Source organism: Hordeum vulgare, chromosome 7H (assembly GCF_904849725.1).
Source record: "Hordeum vulgare subsp. vulgare chromosome 7H, MorexV3_pseudomolecules_assembly, whole genome shotgun sequence".
Classification (NCBI taxonomy): Eukaryota; Viridiplantae; Streptophyta; class Magnoliopsida; order Poales; family Poaceae; genus Hordeum; species Hordeum vulgare.
Genome location: NC_058524.1, coordinates 40682137 through 40708789, shown reverse-complemented (window position 1 = coordinate 40708789; position 26653 = coordinate 40682137). Strand labels below are relative to the sequence as shown.

Sequence of the window (26653 nt, the reverse complement as noted above, 5' to 3'; positions counted from 1 at the left end):
AAAATCGTGCCTCTCGCGGAAACAAAATCATGCCTCTCACAAAAAAAACGTGTTATTTTTCCCTTTCCGAGGCATGGGTGTGCCTCTCACGGAGGCAAGACTCTGCCTCCCGTAGAAGCAAAACCATGCCTCTCACGAAAAAATAAAGAAAACGCGTTATTTTTTCCCTTTCGTAGTGACACGGCCGTGCATCGCAAAGGCCAAAACTGTGGCTCTCACGAAAGAAAAATTGTGCCTCTCACAGAAGCAGAACCGTGCCTCTCGCAGAAAAAACACGTTTTTTTTCGTTTTCGAAAGGCACGACCGTGCCTCTTGCGAAGGCACAACCGTGCCTCTCGCAGAAGCAAAACCATATCTTTTACAAAAAAACAGAGAGCACGTTTTTATGCAAAAAAATATTTAATTTTTATTTATCAAAAGGCTAAGAAAGATCGATGAAAAACCGAAACATCAAGAAAAATAAAAAAATCTAAAAAACCAAAAATACGTGCGGAAAAATAAAAAAAATCAAAATTCCCTTTGCTCCACCAAGCCCACTGGGATAAGAACATCCCTAACATCATGGGTGCCGTGCAGGCTTTGCCCGGCAACACACTCTGGCTCCGGTGAAAGGGGCGGTAGACGGCCTGGCGGCTAGGGTCTCTAGTTGTTTCGTGCGACCTCCTAGTAATGCGTCATGCATAGATGAACAATTTTTTAGCACGGTGAAAATTTTATAGTGTATTATACATGAACAAATTTATGCAAATTGAGTGAGAATTATCGTCAATCAAGAGTAAAGGAAGGAGCTTCCAAGAGTAAAACAAGGAGCTTCCACGACGCCACCAGCGCGCATCGCTTTATTCTTAGCCCGATCACAAGTTTTCAGAGCCTACTCGGCTTCCATGCGACGACCCGTACGTAAGCTTCGGCAGTTTCAGCCTAGGATCGGAGGGGTGCAATAGGGTCCCCTGAGCAATGCGCCGGCGATCACCTTGCTCGCCTCCTCCGTCGGGTGGATGCCGTCCCAGCTCAGCCGCGTCGACGGGTCGTGGCACGCGGTGGTCGCCCCCTCCATGCCGCATCTCGCGGTGACGTCGAAGTTGTACTTCCCCCCTCCCGCCCCGCAGCACGCCTCGAACGGCTTGCTAAACCCTAGTGACCAATCGACACAACAACACACAACACCCACCACCAAGGCACCAACCCGTTAAGATCAATCCATTTCTCCATATTTTCACAAGAAGACGAAGGGCATGCACTCACCGAATTTCTCGGGCTCTTGGACCATCTGGTACACGAGGCCGTAGTAGTCCGCGTACATGATCCTCGTCGAGTTGCGGTGCTTCTGTTGGAGGGCCGCCACCTGCTTCCGGAGCAACGAGTTGTGGTACTCGGTCAGGCGGTTGTAGGACTTGAGGCAGCCGGTGCCGTCGAAGTCGGTCTCGCCGGCGGCGACGCCGAAGAGCGACAGGAAGATCGGGAGGCAGCCCGTCGGGAAGATGCCCGGGACGACCACGTGGACGGCGCCAAGAGCAATCAGCTTCTGTGAAGAAAATTGCATGGATGCGTACGTAACGTATCACTGGAACATGCAAAATTTGTGGTCAATACCGCATGTACCTCGACACCATTAGCGATGGCAGTGACGATCTTTGGGGTGTAGTTCATCGCCTGCAATGGTGTCAAGTCAAGTTCAAGCAGCTGCACGTTGTAGTCGTTTCCGCCGTATCCACCGAACATGAACAACGATTTTCGTAGGTACGCTTTGCAACCTGCATGAACAGCGAGTTAGTTTAGAACTTTAGACTTCTTCATTGGGGCAAATTAATTTGGACATACATACTTTATAAGTAGAACATTTCAAAGACGAAAGACCTAGGAAAATTAGAGTATGCGCTCACTTTGTTCTGTACCGCAGATGGAGGGCATCAACTCCTTGAACCACTGGATCTGCGTGTCCAGTGAGCCATGGTTCCACACTGGATCTTCGATGCCGAGAGATCTGTAGAAGGAGAAGTTCATGGCCGTGCCGCCGGTGATGGCCATGCTTGCGCCCCGCCGAAAATCTTTGCCTTTTGCTTTCGATGGCGGGACAAATGGGAGCCCAAGTGCTTGTGCTGGCATTCAGGGACAACAAAATAATGTTTTTTAGAACTTCCGGTATATTTTTCTCCACATGTTTAGGAACAAATATGCATTCGTCCCTCTGTGCTACTTTGGAAAACTTGCGTAGAAACGGATCACTTACGTACCGATGAAATCAATAACCACGCGGCCGTCGCACCACCGGCAAGATGGCCTTCCGAAGTAGGTCTCGCCGTACGGCGGGTGGGTGCAGGTGAGCACATCGAGCTCCGTCTTGTTGCTGCTGGCGGCGCATATGTTGCCGGTCTCTTCCATCGAATCACCGAAGGTGAACATGGCATTGTATCTCTTCAACGCCGCCACCGTCGATGACGACGTAGTACCGCCGCCGCCACTGACCACCGCCGTGATCAGCAGTTGGATGACTAAGGAAGCCACGAGCATCGATGAGCGTAAATAGAAGCTCGGGAGCTTCATGGCTAGCTGAATATATTGAAGCACACTTGAAAAGATCTCGCATGGTGATCTAATGGTAGCGAGGTTGGCCAATATATATATGGACACGCTGCTCGTTGGTAACCGCTGAGTAAATGCCTGAACACTCAACAATCACTTGAGTCATGTGGGTCGTTGGATTTCAACATATTTGCTCGTCTGCTATGCTCTGATCATTAGTAAGTATTAATGGACGTCTTGGCATTCGGAGGACTCGAAGAAAAAGCTGAGCAATCATATGAATCTCCGCTTGGTATCGTTGTAATAACATTTTGCACCCTTATTTATTATACAGGAGTATTTTACAGGCCACGGCGTAATTTCCACCTAAAAAACGCCCTTAAAGCATCTCCAACAAACGCAGCGCGGCTAGCTCACGAGCGACGGCTCCAGCGACCGGAGCATATTTTAGCGCGCGCGGCGCTTCAACAGAAGCTGTAAATTAAAACGCAAAACTAGTCCAACACGCTAAAAATATATGCATATATTTGATACATAGTTCATCACATAGATAATAAACTAGTCCAACACGATAATATAGATAATAAAACTAGTCCAACACGATAATATAACTATCGTAGATAGATAAAACTACTCCGTGTCGTCACTATGGATGTTGTCTGAGGTAGATAGTCATGCGTCCTCCCAACGTTCATCGTCAGAAGTGGAGATGGACGTCCCACTGTTGTTGACGGTCACGCACTGCGATTTAGCGAGTAACTTGCGCCGACGCCTGTCGTGCCGGTCCTCGCGACGCCTTGCCGTCCTCTTCGCACAGAAAGCGTTCTTGGCGGCGACGTCCTCCGGTGGCGCAGGCGCCACTCCGCCATAGCTCGCTCGTCCTCCTCGGCGACGAGGAGCCGGCCCTTCCGCCGACGGTGCTCCTCACGGTCCTGGTCTGTTATCAGACGAGGCGGAGGGGCGAGGTTCTGCGCCTGCTCGCGCGTGTAAACATCCTGAATATTCATCTGCGCACGAGGCCTTCCTAGGCGCCACGCCGCAGCGTCGTATGCACGGGCGGCCTCGTGCGAGGTTTCGAAGGTGCCGAGGCCGAGGAGGACGTCGCCGGACCTGATGTCGGCGTAGTAGACGCCGGCGCGGCGCTCGCGGACGCCGCGGTAGCCCGAGGGTCCACGGCGGCGCGGCGGCATGGTGGTAGAGGGAGCGGCAGAGGGACCGACGAGGGAGCGACAGAGGGTGCGTGGCTATGGACAGCCGTGTGGCGAGCGCCGCATTTTATAGGCGCGTTGAAAGCGGTGCGCCAAATCTAGCGCGCGGTCGTCCGCTTTCTCCCGCGCGTGCACAATAGTTTACTGCACGCTATTTTTCCGCGTCCGTTGGAGCGCGTGATTTCGTCTCGCGCGTGCTAAAAGTTTAGTTTACCGCGCGTGCGTTTTTTGACGCCCCTTGGAGATGTTCTTACAAGGCAACGGTATATATCGCTGCGAAACGAAGATCCACTCAGGGCCTAAGTGTAAGATGTATACTACGCTCAAATAGTACTACCCTAAACCCTTTCTAGCACACAACCCCAACGACTTATATGTTGTGTGAGAATCCACGCTTGAGCACTAGGTCACTTAGCTCAAGGTTGCAATGAGGATGGCCTTCCAGTGTTGGTTGCGTTGGTGCCAGGGAATAAACTTGTCTTTTTTCTGAGAAAAAGCCGTAAGGCCATATACGTATTAAGGCCGTCGTTCCTGCCCAGGAGAGCACGAACAGGCAGCAGGGACTTGGACAGGTAGCTTGAAGATCCGTCGTGTCAACTTGAAGATACAACCATGAAAACACCTCCTTCCAGAAGCGAGTTGAGAACCGGCACTTGAACAGAAGGTGGACCATCGATTCCTGCAGTTGGCTACAAAGAGGGTATTGATGACAATTGGGTCATCTTCTATGCTAAAGTCTATCCGCTGTCCAAATTCTATTTGGAGCCACCAACCATGTAAAAAAATTGCATTTAAGGGGTGATCAAACCTTCCAAACCGTATCCTGCAACGGTGAACGGAAATGTCGAGCAAACTGGGTCTTGTAAGTCGACGACGCGGCGTAGATCCCGTTATTAGTGAGCTTCCAGATGATAGAATCATGAACTTCAGGTTAAATGTTGACATTGGCTAACTTTTTCCAAAGAGTGTCGGAATGTTGAATGCGAGCAAGCGTCATCCCATGCTGAGTATTGATTCTTTCTTATGAGAACACTGTCTTAATTGCTCGGTTAGTTTGGCGTTTCACAGGCTTGCGAGTATGTATTTATGCTCAGTTAGTTTGGCGTTTCATAGGCTTGCGTGTATGTATTAATGCTCGGTTAGTTTGGCGTTTCACAGGCTTGCGAGTATGTATTTATGCTCAGTTAGTTTGGCGTTTCACAGGCTTGCGTGTATGTATTAATGCTCAGTTAGTTTGGCGTTTCATAGGCTTGCGAGTATGTATTTATGCTCTGTTAGTTTGGCGTTTTACAGGCTTGCGTGTATGTATTAATGCTCGGTTAGAGCATCTTTAGTAGAACCTTCAAATTCTTAAATCTAAAATCAGTTTTAAGGGTTGAGAATTAGCCATTTTTGATACTTTTATGAATTGAAAAACAGGGGCAAAGACGGTTCTAGTCTTTGCCCCAACCCCAACCCTTCAAACTGTCATTTCATATATCACACGTTTCATCATATGACATATCACAAATTCAATCACATTTGACATAAAACAATAATCATTCTAGTTATTATTACAACATCAAATAAAACAATAATCATTCAAATCATTACAACAATGTTTGAGCAAATTACAACAATTGTTCGAATCAAATAGGACATAGATAAGTAAAACAAAGATACATCATGCGTCAATGCGCCGCCCATCCAAATGTCAGTGGTGTTCTACTAGATCATCCCGGAGCCGACCATGAGTGGTTCCATCCTCAATCTCACGATATTGAGGATACATCATGCGCCAACACCGGAAAAAAAACTCACCGTGGCGGGGCGGGGACGGCCGGCCGAGGCGGGGCGCGGGCGGGCGGCGTCCTGGGCGGGGCGGGGACGCGGCCGGGGAGCGGAGGGGCAGCGGGGCGGCGGCCGGGGTGCGGTGGGCCGGGGGGCGGCGGCCGGGGCGCGGTGGGCGGCGGGGCGCGGATGGGCGGCGGGGCGGCGGCCGGAGCGCGGTGGGGCGGCGGGGCGGCGGCCGAGATGCGGTGGGCGGCGGGGCAAGGAGGGCGGCGGCCGGGGCGCGGAGGGAGCGCGGGGCGGCGGCCGGACCGCGGGGGGAGGCGGGGCGGCGGCGGCCGAGGCGACTTCCTCGCGCGCGGGGGAACCAACTGCCTCCCGCGCGAGGTGGGAAGTGGAGTGCTGGTTGGGGACAATTTTCCCTCCCAACCCTCACTTCTACAGGCTGGGAAGGGGTTTGAGGATTGTACCTCTAAATTTTTTTACGGATTTAAGGGTTTAAGGGTTTTAGTCTACACCGTTTTTCTTATGAAAACTGTAAAAAAGTTTATTTTTAAGGGTTTGATGGTTTGAGGGCTGTTCTAAAGATGCTCTTAGTTTGGCGTTTCACAGGCAGCCTGTATGTATTTATGCCAGTATCCATTCATGGCAGTGTTGTCTTGATCGTGTCCATGGGTCCTTGCAATCCTTGGACGGCAACATGGCATTCATCCATCCCCTGCACGCCCATATATCACACGATGGGTACGGTAGTTGTCCCGTTCCTAAATATAATTCTTTTTAGATATATGTTTTTTAAAAATTTTATTATAAACTACATACGGATGCATATACATATATTTTAATTTATTTTCCTTCTTACGTAATCAGGCCCGGCCCTGGAGGGGGGCGAACGGGGCGGCCGACCCGGGCCTCCAAAAGTCAAGGGCCCCCTCCTGGGTATGTGTACGTAGGCTGCAGTAGAGGTGATTTTATCGAGCGACAGAATATTGTAACCAAACTCATCGACATCTCAGCCTACGAAACCAAAAGAGAGATGTGGCCATGTGGGCCTGCCGGTCTAGCATGTCTAGCCTATTTTGCGTCACGTACGAGCACATGCACAGGACGTGTACAGGAAAGTAATCGTGGGATTCCCGGTTTCCTTTTTATTTGGATTGTGTTTCTTCCGTTGACCGCATACCGCTGTTCGTCTCGACTAACGCCACCTTCTACTCTGTTTAGCTGCGCTCTGCCTCTGAGTGCGTGGCTTCGTGACGAACGCCGACTGCAACAGGTACTGTGCATCGCTGCGTTCACGTTCTCACCTCACGTTTGTCCGCCGTTCTCACCTCATGTCCGGCTGCCGGCTCCGGCTGCCCTCATGTTCTCAATCTCACGTTCTTCTTCCTGTTTTTTATTCTAATCCCGATTCTCCAAATCAACAGGTGAATAGGAAATTGCTGGCTGGGTGATTAAATTGTTGAGACCACATAGCTAGACTAGATTACAGAGAGGAGGTACCAGATTTTATCCTTATATTATATGAAGATCTATAATTAATCTAATATTCTAATTAGCTGTGTGCTAATTTAAAATCTAATTGTTCTTTTCAATTTCAGCAAGGTCATCGGCTAGAAAGTATCCATCTGGAAGTCATAAAAGAAAAAAAAGAATGAGGCAGATGAGGAGAAAAAGGCATTGAGTGGATCCCTTATTAAATATTATATGAGCAACACGAGCAATTCATCAAGAAATCCAGAGGAATTGGCGATAGTTCCCGCGGATGACCAAACTAATGCCAATCGGGAAGATGACGGTCATACTCCTACTGAAGATGATGTTGACATCTACATGGATGACACAAATGTGAGTGATCATGCGCCCATATTTAATTCATCTACGACAGAATTTGCTAGTGTCGATGAGGAACCGGTTATTAATGTGGATATTTATGATCCAAGCAGCTCGGGTAGTCTTGATAACAAAGCAAGGGACATATTAGTGAAAAAGTGGGGGCTAAAAGGGAAGAAGAAAACACTAAATATCCTTTGGATGATACTTCCCTGACATATTTACAACCATTACTCTAGAAAAATGCTTGATGAAATTCATATTGATACTATCATTAGTGATTTTGCATCTTAGAATGTTATGAGAATTGTTTTACGGTAATATGTAATACATTATGTGATACGCACACTAATTTTGAACGTACTCAATTGTTTTCTTTAATAAAATTATATCTATATATTATGGTTATTAGTTAGACATTTATACTAAAAGGCCCCTAAGGGTCCAAATTATAGTTTTGCCCCGGGCCCCTGAAATCTCAGAACCGGCCCTGTACGTAATTTATAATAAAATCTATAGAAAACTTATATTATTTAAAAACGGATGGAGTAAAAGGTCAAGAAATTACATGGGGCCGACCTTCGTGTAACGTACTCCCTCCATACCATAACATTATGACGTTTTAGCAGTTTAAAATTTAAACTGCAACATGATAACATTATGGTATGGAAAGTACGCCTTCATAATGGCTTCCCGAGCTCTCCGCAAGCGCTCAACAAGAAACCCCGGCTGCCCTACCCACTTGGCCAAGCTAAGCTAAGCTAATTAGCTCGTGCTCTTCTCATTTCCCACTCTCCTTCTTCGGCCACACTGCCGGCTCACTCGCTGGCGCTCACCGTGTGGCATGCTCTCTTGGTCCTGAGCCTTGGGCGCTCAGCTGCTACTCGCGCATATTCAGCTTCTACTCGCGCATACTCCCTCACCCACACCGGCAACTACGTGCGCCCGACGGCGAAGAACCCGAACCCGAAGGAGGTGTCGTGAGAAGGAGCACGTTGTTAGACGAGTTGTATAGGAGTTGTATAGGATAAGGAAGGTTGTTTAACTTGTTTCCATCTCTTCCTTCTCCTTTATCTCGTGTAACCTCTTGAGAAGATCTTAACTTGTACTCCAAGATATTGTGATATAAATACATTGTGGTCCGAGACAAAGTGTTCTACGCTTCGTCATATGGTCATCAGAGCCCTTCCTCTCGACGCCTAGCTACCGAGAAGAGAACTAGCTCCATCGATCGTGAAGAGAGGCGACGATGTTAGGCCCCACGCTTTCCACCGCTGCATCTACCCCGATTGCACCCGCCGCGCCCACATCCTCCTCCAACACCTCGCCCTCTCTCGGTCCACCTCCATCGGAGAAGCTCACCAGGACGAACTTCCTCCTCTGGAAAGCCGTCGTGCTACCCCAGATCAAGGGAGCACAGATGGAACACTTCCTCGACGCCGCAAGCCCGGCGCCCCTGCCACCATTGCCATCACCAAGGATGGGAAGGAAGAGCAGGTCTTCAACTACGCCAGATCAATCTGGTACGCGCCGCAACAACAGGTACAAGGATACCTCATGGGATCTCTCTCTCGAGAGGTTCTCGCGCAAGTGGCGATACTCCGGACGCCGGCCGAGGTATGGGCTTCCATCCATGCCATGTTTGCTGCACAAACACAAGCTCAAAAGATCAACACAAGAATGGCGCTCACCAATCTGCAAAAAGGTAACCTAACCATGGCAGAATACCTTGGGAAGATTAAAACCCTTACAGATGAAGTTGCCTGCGCCGGTGCACCGCTCGGGGATGCTGAGATCATCTCCCACGTCATAGCCGGCCTCGGCATCGACTACAACCCCGTGATCTCGGCCTTGGCCGCGCGGGTTGAACCGGTTACGGATCAAGAGCTCTACAGCCAACTTCAGAGCTTCGACGCCCGTCTCAGCATGCTGCAGGGAACCAATCTGCATCAATCCTCTGTCAACGCCGCCTCCCGCGGACGTGGGCGTGGACAACAAGGGCGCGGACGCGGAAACAGCAGCGGCGGACGCGCTGGAAACCAGGGTCAGGCTCGCCCTGGTGGTGGTGGTGACCGCGGCGGCGGTGGCTACAACAGCGGCGGCTACAACAACAATCGTCGACCAAGATGCCAGCTTTGCAAGAAGCCGGGCCACGAAGTCATTGACTGCTGGCACCGGTATGATGAGGACTTTATGCCCGACACACGACATGTTGCTACAGCCACCCGGGAACACGGTGGAGCTGATGGTGAGACAGTTTGGTACGCCGACTCTGGTGCTACAGATCATGTCACGAACGAGCTAGAGAAGCTTGCCCTCCGAGAGAGGTACCAAGACAATGATCAGATTCACACCGCAAGTGGTGAAGGTATGGATATTATTCACATTGGTCAATCCTCTATTGATTCCCCTAGCCTTAAACGTGATCTTGTCCTTAAAGATGTTCTCCATGTTCCACAAGCTGATAAGAATCTAGCTTCCATCTCCCATTTGACATCAGACAACAATATTTTCTTTGAAACTCATCCTACCTATTTTTTCATCAAGGATCGGGCAACGAGGGAGCTCATCCACCACGGTAGATGCATTGGAGGACTATACCCCATCACATCAAGAGTCTTTGATCGAAAGCGTCGTCGCCAAGTTCACTCTGCCATTAAGCCGTCACTAGCCAGATGGCACCAGAGATTAGGGCATCCTTCTTCAAATATAGTCAAGCAAGTAGTCAATAAAGGCAACCTTGCGTTGTCAAGTAGTTTTGATACAGAGTCTGTTTGTGAAGCTTGTCAATGTGCCAAGAGTCACCAACTTCCCTATCCTTTGTCAAACAGTGTGTCTCATGCTCCTTTAGAGCTTATTTTCACTGATGTATGGGGTCATGCAAGAGATTCTTTTGGTAGAAAGAAATATTATGTCAGTTTTATCGATGATTATAGCAAATTCACATGGATCTATTTGCTTAGGTTCAAGTCTGAAGTCTTTTCTGTTTTTCAAGAGTTCCAAAAACTTGTTGAGAGACAATTTGACAAAAAGATCCTTACAGTCCAAAGTGACTGGGGAGGAGAGTATGAGAAACTTAACTCCTTCTTTCGTAGCATTGGCATTGTTCATCATGTCTCTTGTCCCCATGCTCATCAACAAAATGGCTCGGCCGAACGAAAACACCGCCATATTATAGAAGTTGGCCTATCTCTCCTAGCTCATGCATCCATGTCACTCAAGTATTGGGATGAGGCTTTTATCACGACCACTTACCTTATAAATCGCTTGCCTAGTCGAGTCATTGGCAACACTACTCCCTTGGAACGTTTGTTTCATCAAAAAACCAGACTATGGTTCCCTCAAAATCTTTGGGTGTGCATGTTACCCAACTCTGCGTCCCTATAATCATCATAAACTCGAGTTTCGGTCCACACAATGTGTGTTTCTTGGCTATAGTAATCTCTATAAAGGCTACAAGTGTATAGAAATCTCATCCGGTCGTATTTATATTTCCCGTGATGTTATTTTTGATGAAACCATGTTTCCTTTTGCTAAACTCCATCCTAATGCGGGAGCTCTTTTGCGTGCCAAAATCTCCCTTCTTTCTGAGCCTGTATCATCTTCTAATCATGGGGGTGAATTAATTAGGACTAATCATGTGAAAAATTCCATGGAAACCTTTGAATCTGGTGTTGAATGTGCAGCTACAGGGCATTATTTCATGTGCACAAATGCAGCCAAGACCCGCGCGGAACCCCAGGTTGATCCGCCAGCTGCTGTAGACCCTGCAGGCGCGCGATCCGAGGCTGATACTCGGTGCAGTCTGCCCGACACGGGACCCCAGGAGGATCCTCCCGCGCTAGCCGACAGCCTCGCCCGAGGCGACCGCGTGGCCGACAGCGCTCCAGGTGCGGAGCCCACCAGCGCAAGCGCCTCCTTCTACGGGATCCCAGGCGCGGAGCCCATTGGCTCGGCTAACAGTGGGTCGGCCAGTACCACGGCTCCCGACACTGTTGGCGAGGGGGAAAGCCCAACCAGATCGACTGGATCTTCTGCGGACGATTCCTCTGTGGGTAGACCTGCAGCAACGCCAGCTCCTCCTCCTCCTCGTCATACACGGTCTCGGTCAGGTGTTGTCAAGGAGAAGAAATATACAGATGGTACAATCAGGTATGACACACTTAAACGTGCCTTTCTCACAAGTACTAGTGAATCAATAACTTTGCATGATGCCCTTGCTCACAAGGATTGGAAGAAAGCTATGGATGCTGAGTATGATGCACTCGTTCAAAATAAAACTTGGCGGCTAGTTGCACCAAAGAGGGATACAAATGTGATTGACTGCAAATGGGTATATAAAATAAAAAAAAGAGCTGATGGTAGTATAGACAGATACAAAGCTAGACTGGTTGCAAAAGGGTTTAAACAAAGGTTTGGTATTGATTATGAGGATACTTTTAGTCCTGTTATTAAATCAGCCACTATTCGACTTGTACTGTCTATTGCTATTTTCAGAGGTTGGAGCCTACGACAGCTACACGTCCAGAATGCGTTTCTTCATGGTGTTCTTGAGGAAAAAGTGTTCATGCGGCAACCACCGGGATATGAAAACAAGAACACACCACATTATGTCTGCAAGTTGGATAAGGCTTTGTATGGGTTAAAACAGGCCCCAAGAGCCTGGTACTCAAGGTTAAGTACACAGTTACAAAAACTTGGGTTCACACCATCAAAGGCAGATACCTCATTATTCTTCTACAGTAAGAACAATGTTACTATATTTGTTCTTGTTTATGTTCATGATATAATTGTTGCCAGCTCAAGTCCACATGCTACAACTTGTTTGCTTAAGGATTTGAAACTAGAGTTTGCTCTTAAAGATCTAGGAGATCTTCACTACTTTCTTGGAATTGAGGTAAAGAAGGTAAAAGATGGTATACTTCTTACACAAGAAAGATATACTACTGATATTCTCAAAAGAATAGGTATGGAAAAATATAAACCAGTTAGTACACCTATCTCTACTTCAGAAAAACTCACTGTTGAAAGTGAAGAAGCACTTGGGTCAGATGATGCAACAAACTATAGAAGTATTGTAGGTGCATTGCAGTATTTGACTCTCACACAACCTGATATTTCATATTCTGTCAACAAAGTATGTCAATACTTGCATGCTCCTACTACTTCTCATTGGACAACAGTAAAAAGAATTTTGAGGTATCTTAAGTTTACAGAAGGACTTGGTCTTCAAATTGTGAAGTCTCCATCTATGCTTGTGTCAGCCTACTCTAATGCAGATTGGGCAGGGTGTGCTATTGACAGAAGATCAACAGGTGGTTTTGCTGTATTTCTGGGAACAAATCTTGTGTCATGGAGTGCAAGAAAGCAGACAACAGTCTCATGGTCTAGTACTGAGGCTGAGTATAAGGCTTTAGCAAATGCAACAGCTGAGGTAATGTGGATTCAGACATTGTTACATGAACTTGGAATCAAGGTTCCTCAGGCTGCCAGATTATGGTGTGACAATCTTGGCGCAACCTATCTTTCAGCTAATCATGTTTTTCATGAAAGGACAAAACATATTGAGGTTGATTTTCACTTTGTCACAGAAAGAGTGACATGCAAATTACTTGATATAAGGTTTATCCCAACAGGTGATCAACTTGCTGATGGGTTCACCAAACCTCTCACAATGAGAAGGCTAGATGATTTTAAGTACAATCTCAACCTTGCTAAATAGAGTTTAGATTGAGGGGGAGTGTTAGACGAGTTGTATAGGAGTTGTATAGGATAAGGAAGGTTGTTTAACTTGTTTCTATCTCTTCCTTCTTCTCCTTTATCTCGTGTAACCTTTTGAGAAGATCTTAACTTGTACTCTAAGATATTGTAATATAAATACATTAGGGTCCGAGACAAAGGGTTCTACGCTTCGTCGTACGTGGAGTTCAGCAGGGGCTGCCCGAACTTCTCAGTTGCACGGACAAGCCAAAAAAATAGAGCAGCTTGCGGAAGCAGGAGTAGTACCGTCCTCTGTTTTCTTGAGGATGATCACATCTCCTTTCTCATGCCCTTTTCCCCTTCAGATTAGAGTTGAAAAGCAAAGAACGATTAATGAAATTGCCAGCAAAACCATTTATAGTGATCTTCGAGGTTCAGCTAAACATAAGAGTGCAATACCACACTTATGGAAGGATTTTTACAGTGCTCACGGACCTCAACACGGACCTGCAGAGGTGGCATCATTTGATTAAGATTAAGGAAAGAAAAGGCCCCATCTCCCTGAAATTAGGGGAAAGGGGGTTAATTATTTGTATGTTTGATGTTTTATTGAAGGATAAACTATTTGTCTAAGTTGTAATAAAATTGAACAATTTATTATTGATTATTTTTAATGTGTTTGATCTTTTTGATTTTGCTTGAAGTGTTATATGTTGTTTATGTTGGGCGCGAGCGTCTTTTTTTAAAGCGCCTGCTCAAGCGGCTTGCGCATTATATTTTAAGGTGTCTGTTGGAGTCAACGCTCAGCTACGAGCAAAAACCGACTATTTCGACACCGTAAAGGCTTTTTTTACGAACCACGCTTACCCGACTGATGGAGATGCTCTAAAACACCACGTTTCCCCGCATCCTCGTACTGCTGCTACACACCCGTACTGTGTTTGTGCTCGTGCATGAGTAGCTAGCTAATAAGAAGCTAAATCATGTCGTCGATCGGTGATCCGTTACTGCAGGATGGGAGGGTGACAGTATGGTCCCCTGAGCCACCCGTCGGCGACGAGCTTGTTCACCGCCTCCGTCGGATGCACGCCGTCCCATGACTCATGCCTCCACGGGTCGGCACACGCGGTCGCGCCCTTCATCCCGCACCGCGCGTCGAACTCGTAGTTGTACGGGCCGCCGCCCGCGCCGCAGCACGCCGTGATCACCGTGGTGAAGCCGAAGCGCGCCGGGTCACGGAGCATGTCGACGGCGTGGGCGTAGTAGTCCGCGTACATGATCCTCACCGCCGAGCCATGCCTGGCGCGGACGCCGTTGAGCCTGTCCTGGAGCAGCGAGTTGTGGTACATGGCGAGGCCGTTGAGCGGCTTGAGGCAGCCGCGCTCGTCGTAGTCGGACTTGTCGCCGCTCGGGAGGATGGCGAGGTAGACGGCGATGCACCCGATGGGGAGCGTGCCCGGCACCACGATGTCCGCCGCGCCCAGCTCGATCAGCCTCTCGACGGCGGCGGCGATGTTGTCGACCACGTTGGGGGCGTAGCTCTTGGCCCGGCTGACGTTGAAGCCGAAGAAGAGCATGGCGTTGTAGTCGTTGCCGCCGATGGAGCCGAGGAGGAAGAGGGACCTGGCGAGGTAGGGCCTGCAGGTCTGCGGCCCGCCGCAGACGCGCGGGAGCAGGTCGCGGAACCACCGGAGCTGCACGTTGATGGCGCCGTTGTTCCAGATCGGGTAGCCGAGGCCGATGGACTTGAGGAACTCGAAGTCGAGCGCCGTGCCGCCGATGATGGCCATGTTGGCGCCCTTCCGGAAGTCGGCGCCGGGGAGCTTGGACGGGGGAAGGAAAGGGAGGCCCAGCGACTGCGCGAGGAAATCGACGACGAGCCGGCCGTCGGAGCAGCGGCAGGTGGGGCGGCCGAAGTAGGTCATGCCGTAGGGCGGGTTGGCGAAGGTGAGCAGGAGCTCCGCCGCCGCCGACTTGTTCACGCAGAGGTTGCCCGTGTCCGACAGCGAGTCACCGAAGTTGAACATGGCGTTGTACCGCGTTGTCCCGCCGCCGTCGCCGTCCGCGGCAGCCGGCATGAGGAAGGCGAGGAGGAGGCTGGCGGAGGCGGCGGCAGTGACGCCATTGATTCGCCGAGCCATGGCCGTCCCAGGCGTGGCAACTACGGTGTACACGAAGACGAAGGTGTGTATATCGTCGACGATAGCCTGTCCACGTACGCGCGCGCTGCGACACTTTGCACGCGCCGACGATCTCTATCGAACAACCACCTCGCCGATGAGCTAGCTAGCTAGCGCACATCTCGTCGTTAATTGCTGGGGTTTGGACGCATGCATGCATGCGTGCGTTCATGCAACCTAGCAGCTTCTCCGATCACGTACTGATCAACCGTAAGTTCGTCGTCGTTTCGTCGGCGATATTCAATGGCGCGCCCACGCCGCCGTGACCGTGACAAGCGCGCGGGCGTTCGCCGCGTGTGGGTGCTGACACGTAGGCCAAGAACGCGAATATTTTGTTGTAGCCGAAAGAAGATAAAACACAGCCCGGCTTGTTGCATGGATGTGCAGATGAAGGCCATTTGGGAACGTAGCCAAGAACCGGGAGGTTTTCTTTTTGAAACGAAAAAGGCTCAAGAAAAAGCCCGACTTTGAATTAACAAAGTCATCAACCAGCCACGAGTACAAGATCGAGGCCACCAGCAAAGCAACGGGTAAAAGAGATAAGGAAAAAATGAAAACGGTTTACTACAGTACACCTACATCCAGCAAAAAGAAAAATTACAATGAAGAGCAGAGCAACTTCAAGGAGCACCTAGGCGGCGCTGCAGGCGTCCATGAATGATCCAGCGCCTGCAGCATCGCAGGCCTGGGCCGGCTACTAACACCCTCGCAAACTGCTCAGTTTTTTTTTCTGTCGATATAGTTTGAAAGAATTGCCCATATTTTCTATTTGTTATGAAAATAGAAATAAAAAATAAAAAATGTTTATGGATTTAAATAAAAAGGTTCATCCATTTCAAAAAAGTTCATATCTTTAAAAAAGGTTCATTAATTTGAAAACAAAATATAAATTTGAAAAAAATCTTCATATCCATTTTGTAAAAAGTTCGTTAAATTTGTTGAAACTTCATTAAATTTGATAAAATATCAGGGAAATTCAAAAGTAGTTCATGCATTTTTTTACAGTTCATTGAAATGAAAAACAAATGTTCACAAATCTTAAAAAAATTCAGCAATTCTCAAAAACTCATCCATTTTCACAAAGATGTTCACAAATTTTTTTAAAAGTTCATAGAATTCAAAGGTTCATCGATTTTCAGACAAAAGTTTATTGATTTTAAAACAATGTTCATTGAAAATTCAAAAAGTTTCATTAATATTGAAAAATGTTCTCAGAATTTTGAGAAAACAGTTTGTCACCTGACGATTAAATAACGCTGCATGCACCAGTTAACAAGATGCACGTTAACTGGTGTGTGCAGCGCCAAATAGAAAATACCCAACTTAAACGTCGTTCCGGAGCCTCTCCAAAGGTCTTCTGGGATAGGCTGAAAGCGAGCCATTTGGCGCCCTCAAAGCTGTCGTCACATGTCGTGTTTTGAACGTTTAATTTAATTTAATATTTTTATGCGCATTTGGGTTCTTTAGATGGGTTTTTTTCAGCCCGTCTTCCTTAACTTTGGACCAATAAATTGAAAAACAAATGCACAAGAAAATGTGTTTCTTTTTCTTTCATGAGAGGCACAAAAATGCTTCCTCGAGAGTCACGACTTCGCTTTCGCAAGAGGCACAGCCGTGCCTCTTGAAAACGGATAAATAAAAATACGTTTTTTTCCTTCTATTAGAGACATAGATTTGCTTGCTCGGAAAGGAAAAACTACGCGTTTTATTTTTCTTTTTCTTTTTCTTTTCCTTCCACGAGAGGAAAGAATTTGCTTTCTTGAGAGGCACGAGTTCGCTTTCGCAAGAGGTACGGTTATGCCTCTTGAAAACGGAGAAATAAAAATACGCTTTTTTCTTCTATAAGAAACACGGATTTGCTTGCTCAGAAAGAAAAAATGACATTTTTTTCCTTCCACGAGAGGTAAGGATTTGCTCTCACGAGAGGCACGACAGTGTATCTCGGAAACGAAAAAAATGTGTTTTCGTTTTTTCCTTCTGCAAGAGGCTCAAACTTGCTTTCACAAGAGACATGACCATGCCGCTTGGAAATGAAAAAAAAACATTTTTTCACTCGCTAGAGGCACATGTTCGCTTTTATAAGAGGCACCAATTTGATTTCTTAAGAGGCACGACAATACATCTCAGAAACGGAAAACAATCATTTTATTTTTTTACCTAGCCCGGGTTTTCTTCCGCGTGAGGCACGGATGTGCCTGTGCCTTTTAAAAAAAGAAGCACGCTCTCGATTCGTTTTTGTCTGGTTTTTTGTTCATTTTTTCATGATTTTTTCCACCAAAACCTATCAACATGGGATCTAGTGTAGAATATCCGACGATAACAACGGTTTGAAATTTGGATGTTTGATTTAAAAAATAGAATACTTTGAATAAACGGTACTATGAAAAATAGGAAAACTCTCAATTTGTGATGCACATGAATCGCGCCATTTGTCATAACCTGAAAAGCTGAAAGTAATCTTTCAAAAGGATATTTTTCAATTAGTGATTTTGATTTTGTTGCCGACTCCAGAGCCATCCACGCAAAGATTTCGTAAGCAAAACAAATATAACAGGGTCGACTGGTTGGATGTAGATGTGCATGGAGATAAGGCACATTGGGGAAACCAGTGAGAACGAATCTGGAGGCTTTTTCTAGGTGGATTGATAAACCAAGATATTAATTATGGTCATACGTTATTGCTGAAATGCATGAAAGTCTTATGATCTCATATTCTGAATGCAGAAATTCAAGTGAAAGGAAGGTTCATGATCTCATGTACTGAACATAGTGTCCTATTTTGTACAAAGAGTTTATCATCGATGCTTGGTAGCTTTACTATGCATGGTCTAAGGGACCATATAATGTTGTACTAATTGTTATTACGTTACCTCATGGCCATATCAAAGTGAATGCTGAAAATATGAGAAATACTTGACATATCAGCTTTAGTTGTGGTTATTGGATTATTTTTGCATTATCTTCTGTACATTCAAAGCCATTAGCTCTCCGTTCTTACTACACTAAGTAATTCTATCTTCTTCTGCCGAATAAATCAAATGTGCATATGGTATGCTAGCCCGATGGCATTCACATGCACATTGTGTTGTTGAAGGTGCATTATGAAAGGGAACTGAACGATAGATAGCATTCAATTTATTGGCATCTATGATACTTACTGGTGTTCGCCATCTTGAACGAAGTGGATAAGAGTAAGGGAGCAACCATAAGAAGATAATATGCGCAGGCAGTTACCAAGTTAGAAAATCTGGTTATTTTCACTTTTTTAAAGTGTACAACCTTTTAGTCTAATGTTCGCTTTAATGTGTTCATCCGTTTATCTTTATATGTATGTCACCAGATTCTGTAATCGACACAACAATTTATATTCTTTATGACGATTCATAATCTTATCATGCTACTTAGTAAAACTGAACTTCACAAAATAAATACAACCAATCAAAAAACTAAGATGCAATTCTCGTAAAGCCACCGCCCAACGACGCTAGACAGGATGATGGATAAAGTGGCGACCCGACCGCTTGGCTTAGGACCAGAAAGTAGGCGGCACCCCCTCACAAACGCATGACGGAAAAAAACCAATTCACCCCTTCCATCGGCTATGCAAGAAACTACAGATCCGACATGCATTATTCAGTGTGCAACGCGTCGAAGGACAACCAAGCTGAAGAAATGAAGGCAAAAAACAAAGATAGATAAAAACCAAAAAATAAAGAGATTTATTTTAAATGTATATACTTTGGTGAATTTTGAAATATTCATGTATTTTCAAAAAATAAAAATATCCGTGTATTTGAAATAAATGATAATGAAAGTAAAACATGTTCCCAAACTTAAGAAATATTCATGCGTTTAGAAAATGTTGGTGATTTACAAAGTATTCACAAATGTTAAAAATATTAATGAATTTAAAAATATCTCACAAAATCCTGAAATGTTTGTGAATTCATAAAATATTTATGAATTTAGAAAATGTTCTTGGATTTAAAAAGAAGTTATCAGATTTTCAGAAATATAGATGAAAAAAACCACAAAGTTAACAAATGTTTGGAAATTTGAAGATTTGTCTATCATTAAACGTAGTAGCCCACAACCAATACAATCCCTGACATGCTCAAAAAAATGTGAGGCCACGAATGCTAAAATTATGGAAGCCTCTATACCGCGCTGCAGGCACCTGTTGACGATCCGGCGCTGTAAGCATCGCTCACATGGCCCGCCCACTAGAGACTGTCGATTTTTTTTATCTGTCTTTGTTCTGTTGATCCGGTATAAAGAAGGCCTAGATTTTCTATTTTTAGGAAAATAAAAATATGAAGTGAAAAATGGTTTACAAATTTTAAAGAAAAAGGTTAATCCATTGGAAAACAGTTTGTATCATTATAAAAGTTCTTAAATTTTGAAAAAAAGTCCATTGATTTGAAAAAAAGTTAAATATAATTGAAAAAAAGTTTATCCAATTTGGAAAATGTTCATTAAATTTGTAAAAAGTTCATTCAATTTGAAAACAAATCATGCAAATTGAAAAAACATGTATTATAAAAAAGTTCATTGCACTGAAAAAAGTTTATAAATCCTCAAAAGTCCATAAATTTTGATGAAAAATCATCCATTTTCAAAAAATGTTCATAAAATTTTAAAATGGCTCATCAATATTCAAGAAAGTTCATAAAATTTTAATTTTGTAGAAGAGGTTCATCGATTTTAAAAATTATAAAAGAAGTTCATCAATCTTTTTAATATTCGTGGAAATACAAAAGAAGTTCATAGAATTTTCAACCGACATCTAAATGGGTTGGACCATTTAGGAACGCTAAACGCCACATGCGCTAGTTATCAAAATTGCACGTTAACTGGGGAGCTCGTACCTGTCGTCGAAATCCCGAAATCACTAGCTAGGAAGTACGTCTTTCAACGATTACTCCCACCTTCCCAGATTGCGACAAGTGGTGTACTACATCCGTAACACTTGTCCGAACCTAGGTGTTTTTCCTTTTTTCGTAGATCCGTATTTTCAAAACGTTCCATCTTTTAAACCGTGCGTTTAAATCTTGAACTGCTTTCACCGTTGGGTTTCTCGCGTCGAGGTTTTCAAAACTAGACCCTATGTTAACAGGTTTTGACAAAAAAATCATAAAAAAAAGAAGAAAAACCGGCGTTTTTTTCCTTTTCGAGATGCATGATCGTGCCTCTCGCGGAAATAAAATCGTGCCCCTCGCTGAAAAAAGAGAGAGCAAAAAACATGTTTTTTCCTTTCTGAGAGGCACGTCTCTCTCGGTAGCAAAACTGTGTCTCTCATGGAAAAAAGAGAGAAGAAACACACATTTTTTTTCCTTTCCGGGAGACACGGCCGTGCCTCTCGCGATAGCACCGTGCCTTTTGCGGAAAAAAGAGAGAGAGAGAAAATGTGTTTTTTTTACTTTCCGAGAGGCACGGCCGTGCCTCTTGTGATAGCAAAACCGTGTCTCTCACGGGAGAAAAACCGTACCTCTAGCAAAAAAAGAGAGAGAGAGAGAGCAGGAAACACGATTTTTTCCTTTTCGAGAGGCATGGCTGTGCCTCTCGCGATAGGAAGACCATGCCTCACGCAGAAAGCAAACCCGTGCCTCTCGCGGGGGAAAAGAGAGCAAAAAACGCCTTTTCCTCTATTAGAGAGGCACCGTTGTGCGAAAAAACCTCGAAAAACCAACTCTAAAAAGACGAAAACACGTGCGAAAAAAAAGCAAAATAAAAAGGAAACTCTCAGAACTCAACACGTGGCGACGTCTGAGAATACACCAAGGGGCGGCGCGCGGAAGCGATCGCTGGAAGGCCCTCGAAGGAGCGCTCGCTAACTAGTTGCTCCCGCCGCTCATTGCGGCAGTGAGCCCTGCGCCGCACAGGAGCGCCCTGACTGGGCCGGCCGAGCTCCATGTCCTTTTCTTCTGTTACTTTTTTTGTTTTCTATTTATTTCGTTTATTGGTTCGTTTTTTCTTTCCTTTTTTCCTTTTCTGAACAAATTTTGAACCTGAGAACATTTTGAAAAATCTTGAACAAATTTGGAAGCGCAAACATTTTTTGAATCTTGAAAACAAAATTTTGAAAAGTAGAACAATTTCGAAAAACCCCGAACAATTTTGAAAGCACAAACTTTTTTTTAATTTGGGGAAAAGTTTTGAAAACGTGAAAGAATCTTAAAAATCCTGAACAATTTTCTAAAGCCCTAACATTTTTTTAATCTTGAAAACAAAATTTTGAAATGAAGAAAATTTGAAAAACATTGAACAAATTGGGAAACGCAAACAATTTTTTAAAGCACAAGCATTTTTTGAATCTTAAGAACAAAATTATGAAAATGAGAACAATTTTGAAAAATCCTAAACAAATTTGGAAGCGCGAGCAATTTTTAAAGAACATGAACATATTCCTATTGCGTTAAAGAAATTAAAATTTTGATTGTTTTTTTTTGAAAATAAGAGCATTTTTTGCAACGAGAGCATTTTTGAAATTTCGAAACAAAATTTTGAATATGGGAACATTTTTAAAAATGTGCACATTTTTCAAATCTGTGAAGACATTTTGGAACTGCGTTCATTTTTAAAGTTGTGCACAAATTTTTGAACACACATATAAATTTCAAAATGGTGAACACAATTATAAAAGTATGAACATTTTTTGAATTATGAACAAATTTTCGAAGAACAGAAACATATTTCTAGTTCGTGAATCAAATTTTCTAACTCTGACGGGTTTTTTGAAAATGAGGGCATTTTTTGAAAACATGAACATATTTTGATATTCCGGAAAAACAAATTGAAAATGGGAACAATTTTTGTATCTGCGAATTTGGTGAAAAATATTGGAATTTCAAGAACATTATGTGAAAATACGGAGTTTGTTTTTAATGGAGGACATTTTCGAAAATACAGAACATTTTTCTAAATAGGAAAATGTTTCTTCAAATTTTAGAACATTTTTTTGAAATCCAGATTATTTTTTGAAAATGCAAAAGTATTTTCCCAATTTGAAGAAGATTTTTTTAAATCCAGAATTTTTCTGAAAAATCTACAACATTTTCTGAAACAGAAAAGAAAAGAAAAAAAGAAATAGAAAAAAGAAATAGAAAAAAAAAGAAAAAAGAAAACAAAAAATGGAAAAAACTGATTCAGTGAACCTTCTAGAAGTTTCCAAAAAACGGGTGAAACCGGCTGGAAACGTCTAGCAGGTTCCCAAAACTGGAGGGGTTGGAATGGACCGGCCCATTTCCGAAGTATCACTGGATGTGCGTGTGTGAAGCTCCAACAAGGCGACGCACAGAGCGGCGAATAGGATTTTCTGTTAACTGGCGCCAGCGGCGCCAAATGGGATATGCCGAAAACTATTTCCATTTGTGGGATATTTAAGCCCAGTCCACAGTACTGGGCTGGGCGGTAAATATGCGCCTCTGGATCATGAGAATGGAACTTGAAAAAAATAAGTTTATGTGGTGTAGGAGAAATCTAGAAAAGTGGTGTACGAAACAGGAAGAGAAAGAGCGATAATTCGCTTCTGCTCCCAGGCTCATCTGCTCCCGGTGAGAACAAAATGAAAAATAAATACTAGGAAATTAAAAAAAATCAATTTTTTTGTATGGTAGACAATTCCATGCGTGAGGTTCGTTTCGAATTTCATCTTATTTGGACATGTGAGAAGTTCTTGGCAAAAAAGACAAACTGGGTCAGAAAAGTTCGTGAACAGTAGACCTTTTTTACAGACCTTGATTTGTCTTTTTTTTTTTCTGAAAATGCCTCAGATACCCAAATGAGTTCAAATTTGAAATAGACCTCACGCACCAAATTATCTACCATCGATTTTTTTAAAGAATTTTTTAAATATATTTTATATTTGTTTTAAATTTTTTTCGTCGAACGGATGTAGATGAGCTCGGGAGCCAAAGCGCCTCTCTCAAGAAAGAGAGCTTGGAAGCATAGCAGGTTGATCAATGATGCAGGGGAAAAGCAAATTTTGAAGCTTGGTCTCGTTCGTGGTACTACTCAGTACTCAGTACTCAGTACCGAGTACTGCCACAGCGCAAACTAGTACTGGCCTTTGGGATCATGACCCAGGAGTAGGACATCTCAATACCTCGTCATGCAGCGTTCATTTCGGGGGAAACAAGATGATCTGCCAGTCGGTCGGATCAAAAAACAGGAAGGAAGAACAATGACACATAAATAACCGCCCCATCGCATTCCTAACCCAAACCGCAAATTACACGAGAATCTATCAAATTCAAACCGATGCTTATTCTTGCAACACATCACCACCATCTTCTTCTTCTTCTTCGTTCTTTTCTTCTGCTAGTAAATAAAAATAATGGTGATCCTCCCCTCCCCTCCCCAGCTTCGAGGAAGGAAACCGAGGAACAACCCGACGCCGGAGCTCGCTCTAGGACTAGGACTAGGACTAGGACAGGATGGCCGGGTGGCAGTACGGCCCGTTGACCCAGCCGTCGGCGATCTTCTTGTACGCCGCCTCCGTCAGGTGGATGCCGTCCCAGCTCAGCGACGACGACGGGTTGCCGCACGCCGACGCGCCCGACATGCCGCACCGCGCGCCGTTCTGGTAGTTGTACTTGCCCCCGCCCGCGCCGCAGCACGCCCTCAGGTTCGTGCTGAACCCTGCACAAGCAAAGAAAGCATGATCAGCTCGCCGGAGCCGCCGGAGAAGACGACGGAGCAGGAGGCGGGATGGACGTACCGTAGCTGGCGGGGCTCTTGACCATGTCGAAGACGTGGGAGTAGAAGTCGGCGTACATGATCTTGGCGTAGGGGTACTTGCTCTGCAGGCTAGTCACCTTGCTCTGGAGCAGCGAGTTGTGGCGGGACGACAGCGCGTTGAACCGCTTCAGGCACCCGTACTGGTCGTAGTCGCCGGCGTTGGAGGTCTGGTACAGCGTGAGGTAGATGGGGAAGCAGCCCACGGGGAGCACCCCGGGGATGACGATGTACATGGCGCCCAGCCCGATCAGCTTCTCGGCCCCGGCGCCGATGGCGTCCACGATCGTGGGGCTCTGCCCGGCCGCCTGCTCCGGCGTGTACCCGCCGAACAGCTGCGCGTTGTAGTCGTTCCCGCCCAGCTCGCCCAGCACGAACAGGGACTTGGACAGGTACGTCTTGCACGCTGCACCAACAAGGTACGTACGTGGAGTTAGTGAATGGCGCGCGTGATCATGCATGGGGCCTTGGCCTGGACCAGGCGGCCTTAATGGCGATGGCGGTGGAGGAGATGAGGTAGGAGGGGGGGGGGGGGGGGGGGTTAATGGCGGCGTTTGTTTGTTACGTACATGAGCCGCAGACGGAGGGGAGGAGGTTCTGGAACCACTGGATCTGGGTGTCGAGGGGCCCGTTGTTCCAGATCTTGTCGCCGACGCCGAGCGACTGGAAGAAGCTGGAGCCCATGGTGGTGGCGCCGATGATGGCCATGTTGGCGCCCTTCTTGAAGTCGGCGCCGCCCTGCTTCGACGGCTTCAGCAGCGGCAGCCCGAACTTCTCAGCTGCACATCGGCATATGGCAAAACAGAGCATGCATGTCAGCTCACTCGTCCTCCTCGACTCGAACCAGAGTAAGATGCTCTGGTCTTCTTGCTTTGGAGGGAAATGAAAATGGCGGGTTCGAATCAAAACCGCCGGCGGGCGCACGTACCGAGGAAGTCGACGACGAGGCGGCCGTCGGAGCAGCGGCAGGTGGCGCGGCCGAAGAAGGTCTCGCCGTAGGGGGGCTGGGTGAGGGTGAGGCCGGCGGGGGGGCCGTTGACGCAGAGGTTGCCGGTGTCGGACATGGAGTCGCCGAAGCTGTAGATGGCGTTGAACTTCTGGCCGGACACGGCCAGGAAGCATGACGAGGCCACCATCGCAAGCGCCACGAGCAGCGGGGACGACGCCATTGTCGCTGGCTGGCTAGCTCGGAGCACCGGGAGTGGGAGTAGTGATCGCTCCACGGATGGAAGGTTGGGTGGATGAAGGAAACCTGCGGGAGCTTGGAGGCTTATATAGACGGAGCCGGTGGCACGTAGCTGTTGCGCCATTAGCCCGCCTCGCCTCAAATCCTCAATCAACCTTCACTTCACCGGGCTTAACTAACTAGGAGTACGTACTCAATAAACTAGTAGTGCTGGGTTGTTGTGCATGGATGAACATGAACTCTTATTATTTTCCTTTCTTCTCAACACTTTCGTCTCTGGTTCCCTTCCGTCCTCGTGTTCCAATGTTCAATCATGTCAGTACATCAAATCTTTATCTTCCCATGCTTTTATCCGGTCACTAGGCTACGTGCCTTTCCATGCCGTGGCGTCCAGAGTAGGTAGCCTAGGGTTCATCGGTGTCGACTGTCGAGAGTCGGGTGACTGTCTTTCAAAAAAAGGAGTCGGGAGACTGGCCATAACACGGAGCTTTTTAGGTCCTTTTTGAAATTACTTAAATTATATAATCTGGTTTTTATAATTTATTATGTCTTCAAACAGAACAGATTATATTACAATTTATAAAAACTAGATGATTAGATTATTAAAAACTCATAATCTACTCTATCCCAACTAAAATTGGATTATGAATTACTAATGACCCATTACCTTTGGAAACTTGGAGATAATTACCTACTGGCACCGCCACCGTTCTCCAAATATGCCCACCTAGATTATTACCTTTGGTTCTTAGCGTTCTTCAAAAACAAAAAAACACAAGATTTGAAATATCATGTCCATTCTTTTTTTTACATAACCATGTCCACTGGTTTTGATTTATTTGACTGTGTCATGGGAAATGTTGAGTAAATACGCAATATTTTTGTTAAATTAATTCAAGAATATACCATGAGCATGACTTGAACAGTGTTACACACATACTGACATTTGTTCATATTATCGCGTACTAAACATATAGCAGAAATATCTATGCAGATCATCAGTATGCCTAACACAACAATAAGTAGGGACGAGATAAGCGAGTCATACCCTCTAATAGGCCAATTGGCCGTAGCTGCAATAGTGGCGGCAACAACCTCTTCGACCATCTTCCAGTCGGCTTCGAGCTTCTCGGCGGCGAGACGGTCGGTGTCGGTTGATGAAGCCATGGTGATGACGAAGACGACACAGATGTAGTCGAACGGAAGCGAACAGTCGTGTAGTCGCTCTCCAAAAACCTAATCGCTCCTCTCCCGTACAGGATCTAGAGAGGCGGGGTTTCAGAGGCCTGCTCTTTCATCAACCTTGTACGCGGTGAACGGGACGGATTCGTCGACAGCAGTAGCAGCAAAAGGAACGACACGAGGTGCGCATGGAACACATATGATATGATCTCGTGGCGGCTAGGGTTAGCCGAGACCTCACATATATATGCGTGTCCGGGTGGAGATACGTGGGTTGAACCCACACCCGAGTCAAAAACAGCCCATGATCTGATGTCTCATATCGTGGTGTGTCC

General features: G+C 45.9%; 3 protein-coding genes across 3 annotated transcripts; all 3 read right to left on the bottom strand.

Annotated features, from left to right (window-relative positions):
• Positions 1-618: 618 nt before the first annotated feature.
• LOC123410433 (GDSL esterase/lipase At5g45910-like) lies at positions 619-2733 on the bottom strand. The gene is made up of 5 exons (XM_045103378.1): positions 2235-2733; positions 1884-2099; positions 1603-1754; positions 1246-1525; positions 619-1134 (listed from the first exon to the last, which is right to left on the bottom strand). Exons 1-5 carry the CDS (start codon positions 2542-2544, stop codon positions 917-919), a joined length of 1176 nt encoding a protein of 391 aa, XP_044959313.1. The 5' UTR covers positions 2545-2733; the 3' UTR covers positions 619-916.
• Positions 2734-13726: 10993 nt separating this feature from the next.
• On the bottom strand, positions 13727-15490 carry LOC123410638 (GDSL esterase/lipase At5g45910-like). The gene has a single exon (XM_045103582.1). The coding sequence runs from the start codon at positions 15173-15175 to the stop codon at positions 14039-14041; it is 1137 nt and encodes a 378-aa protein (XP_044959517.1). The 5' UTR covers positions 15176-15490; the 3' UTR covers positions 13727-14038.
• A 7914-nt stretch (positions 15491-23404) lies between these two features.
• On the bottom strand, positions 23405-25294 carry LOC123412048 (GDSL esterase/lipase At5g45910-like). The gene is made up of 4 exons (XM_045105004.1): positions 24879-25294; positions 24520-24729; positions 23934-24356; positions 23405-23854 (listed from the first exon to the last, which is right to left on the bottom strand). Exons 1-4 carry the CDS (start codon positions 25258-25260, stop codon positions 23640-23642), a joined length of 1230 nt encoding a protein of 409 aa, XP_044960939.1. The 5' UTR covers positions 25261-25294; the 3' UTR covers positions 23405-23639.
• Between the last annotated feature and the right edge of the window lie 1359 nt (positions 25295-26653).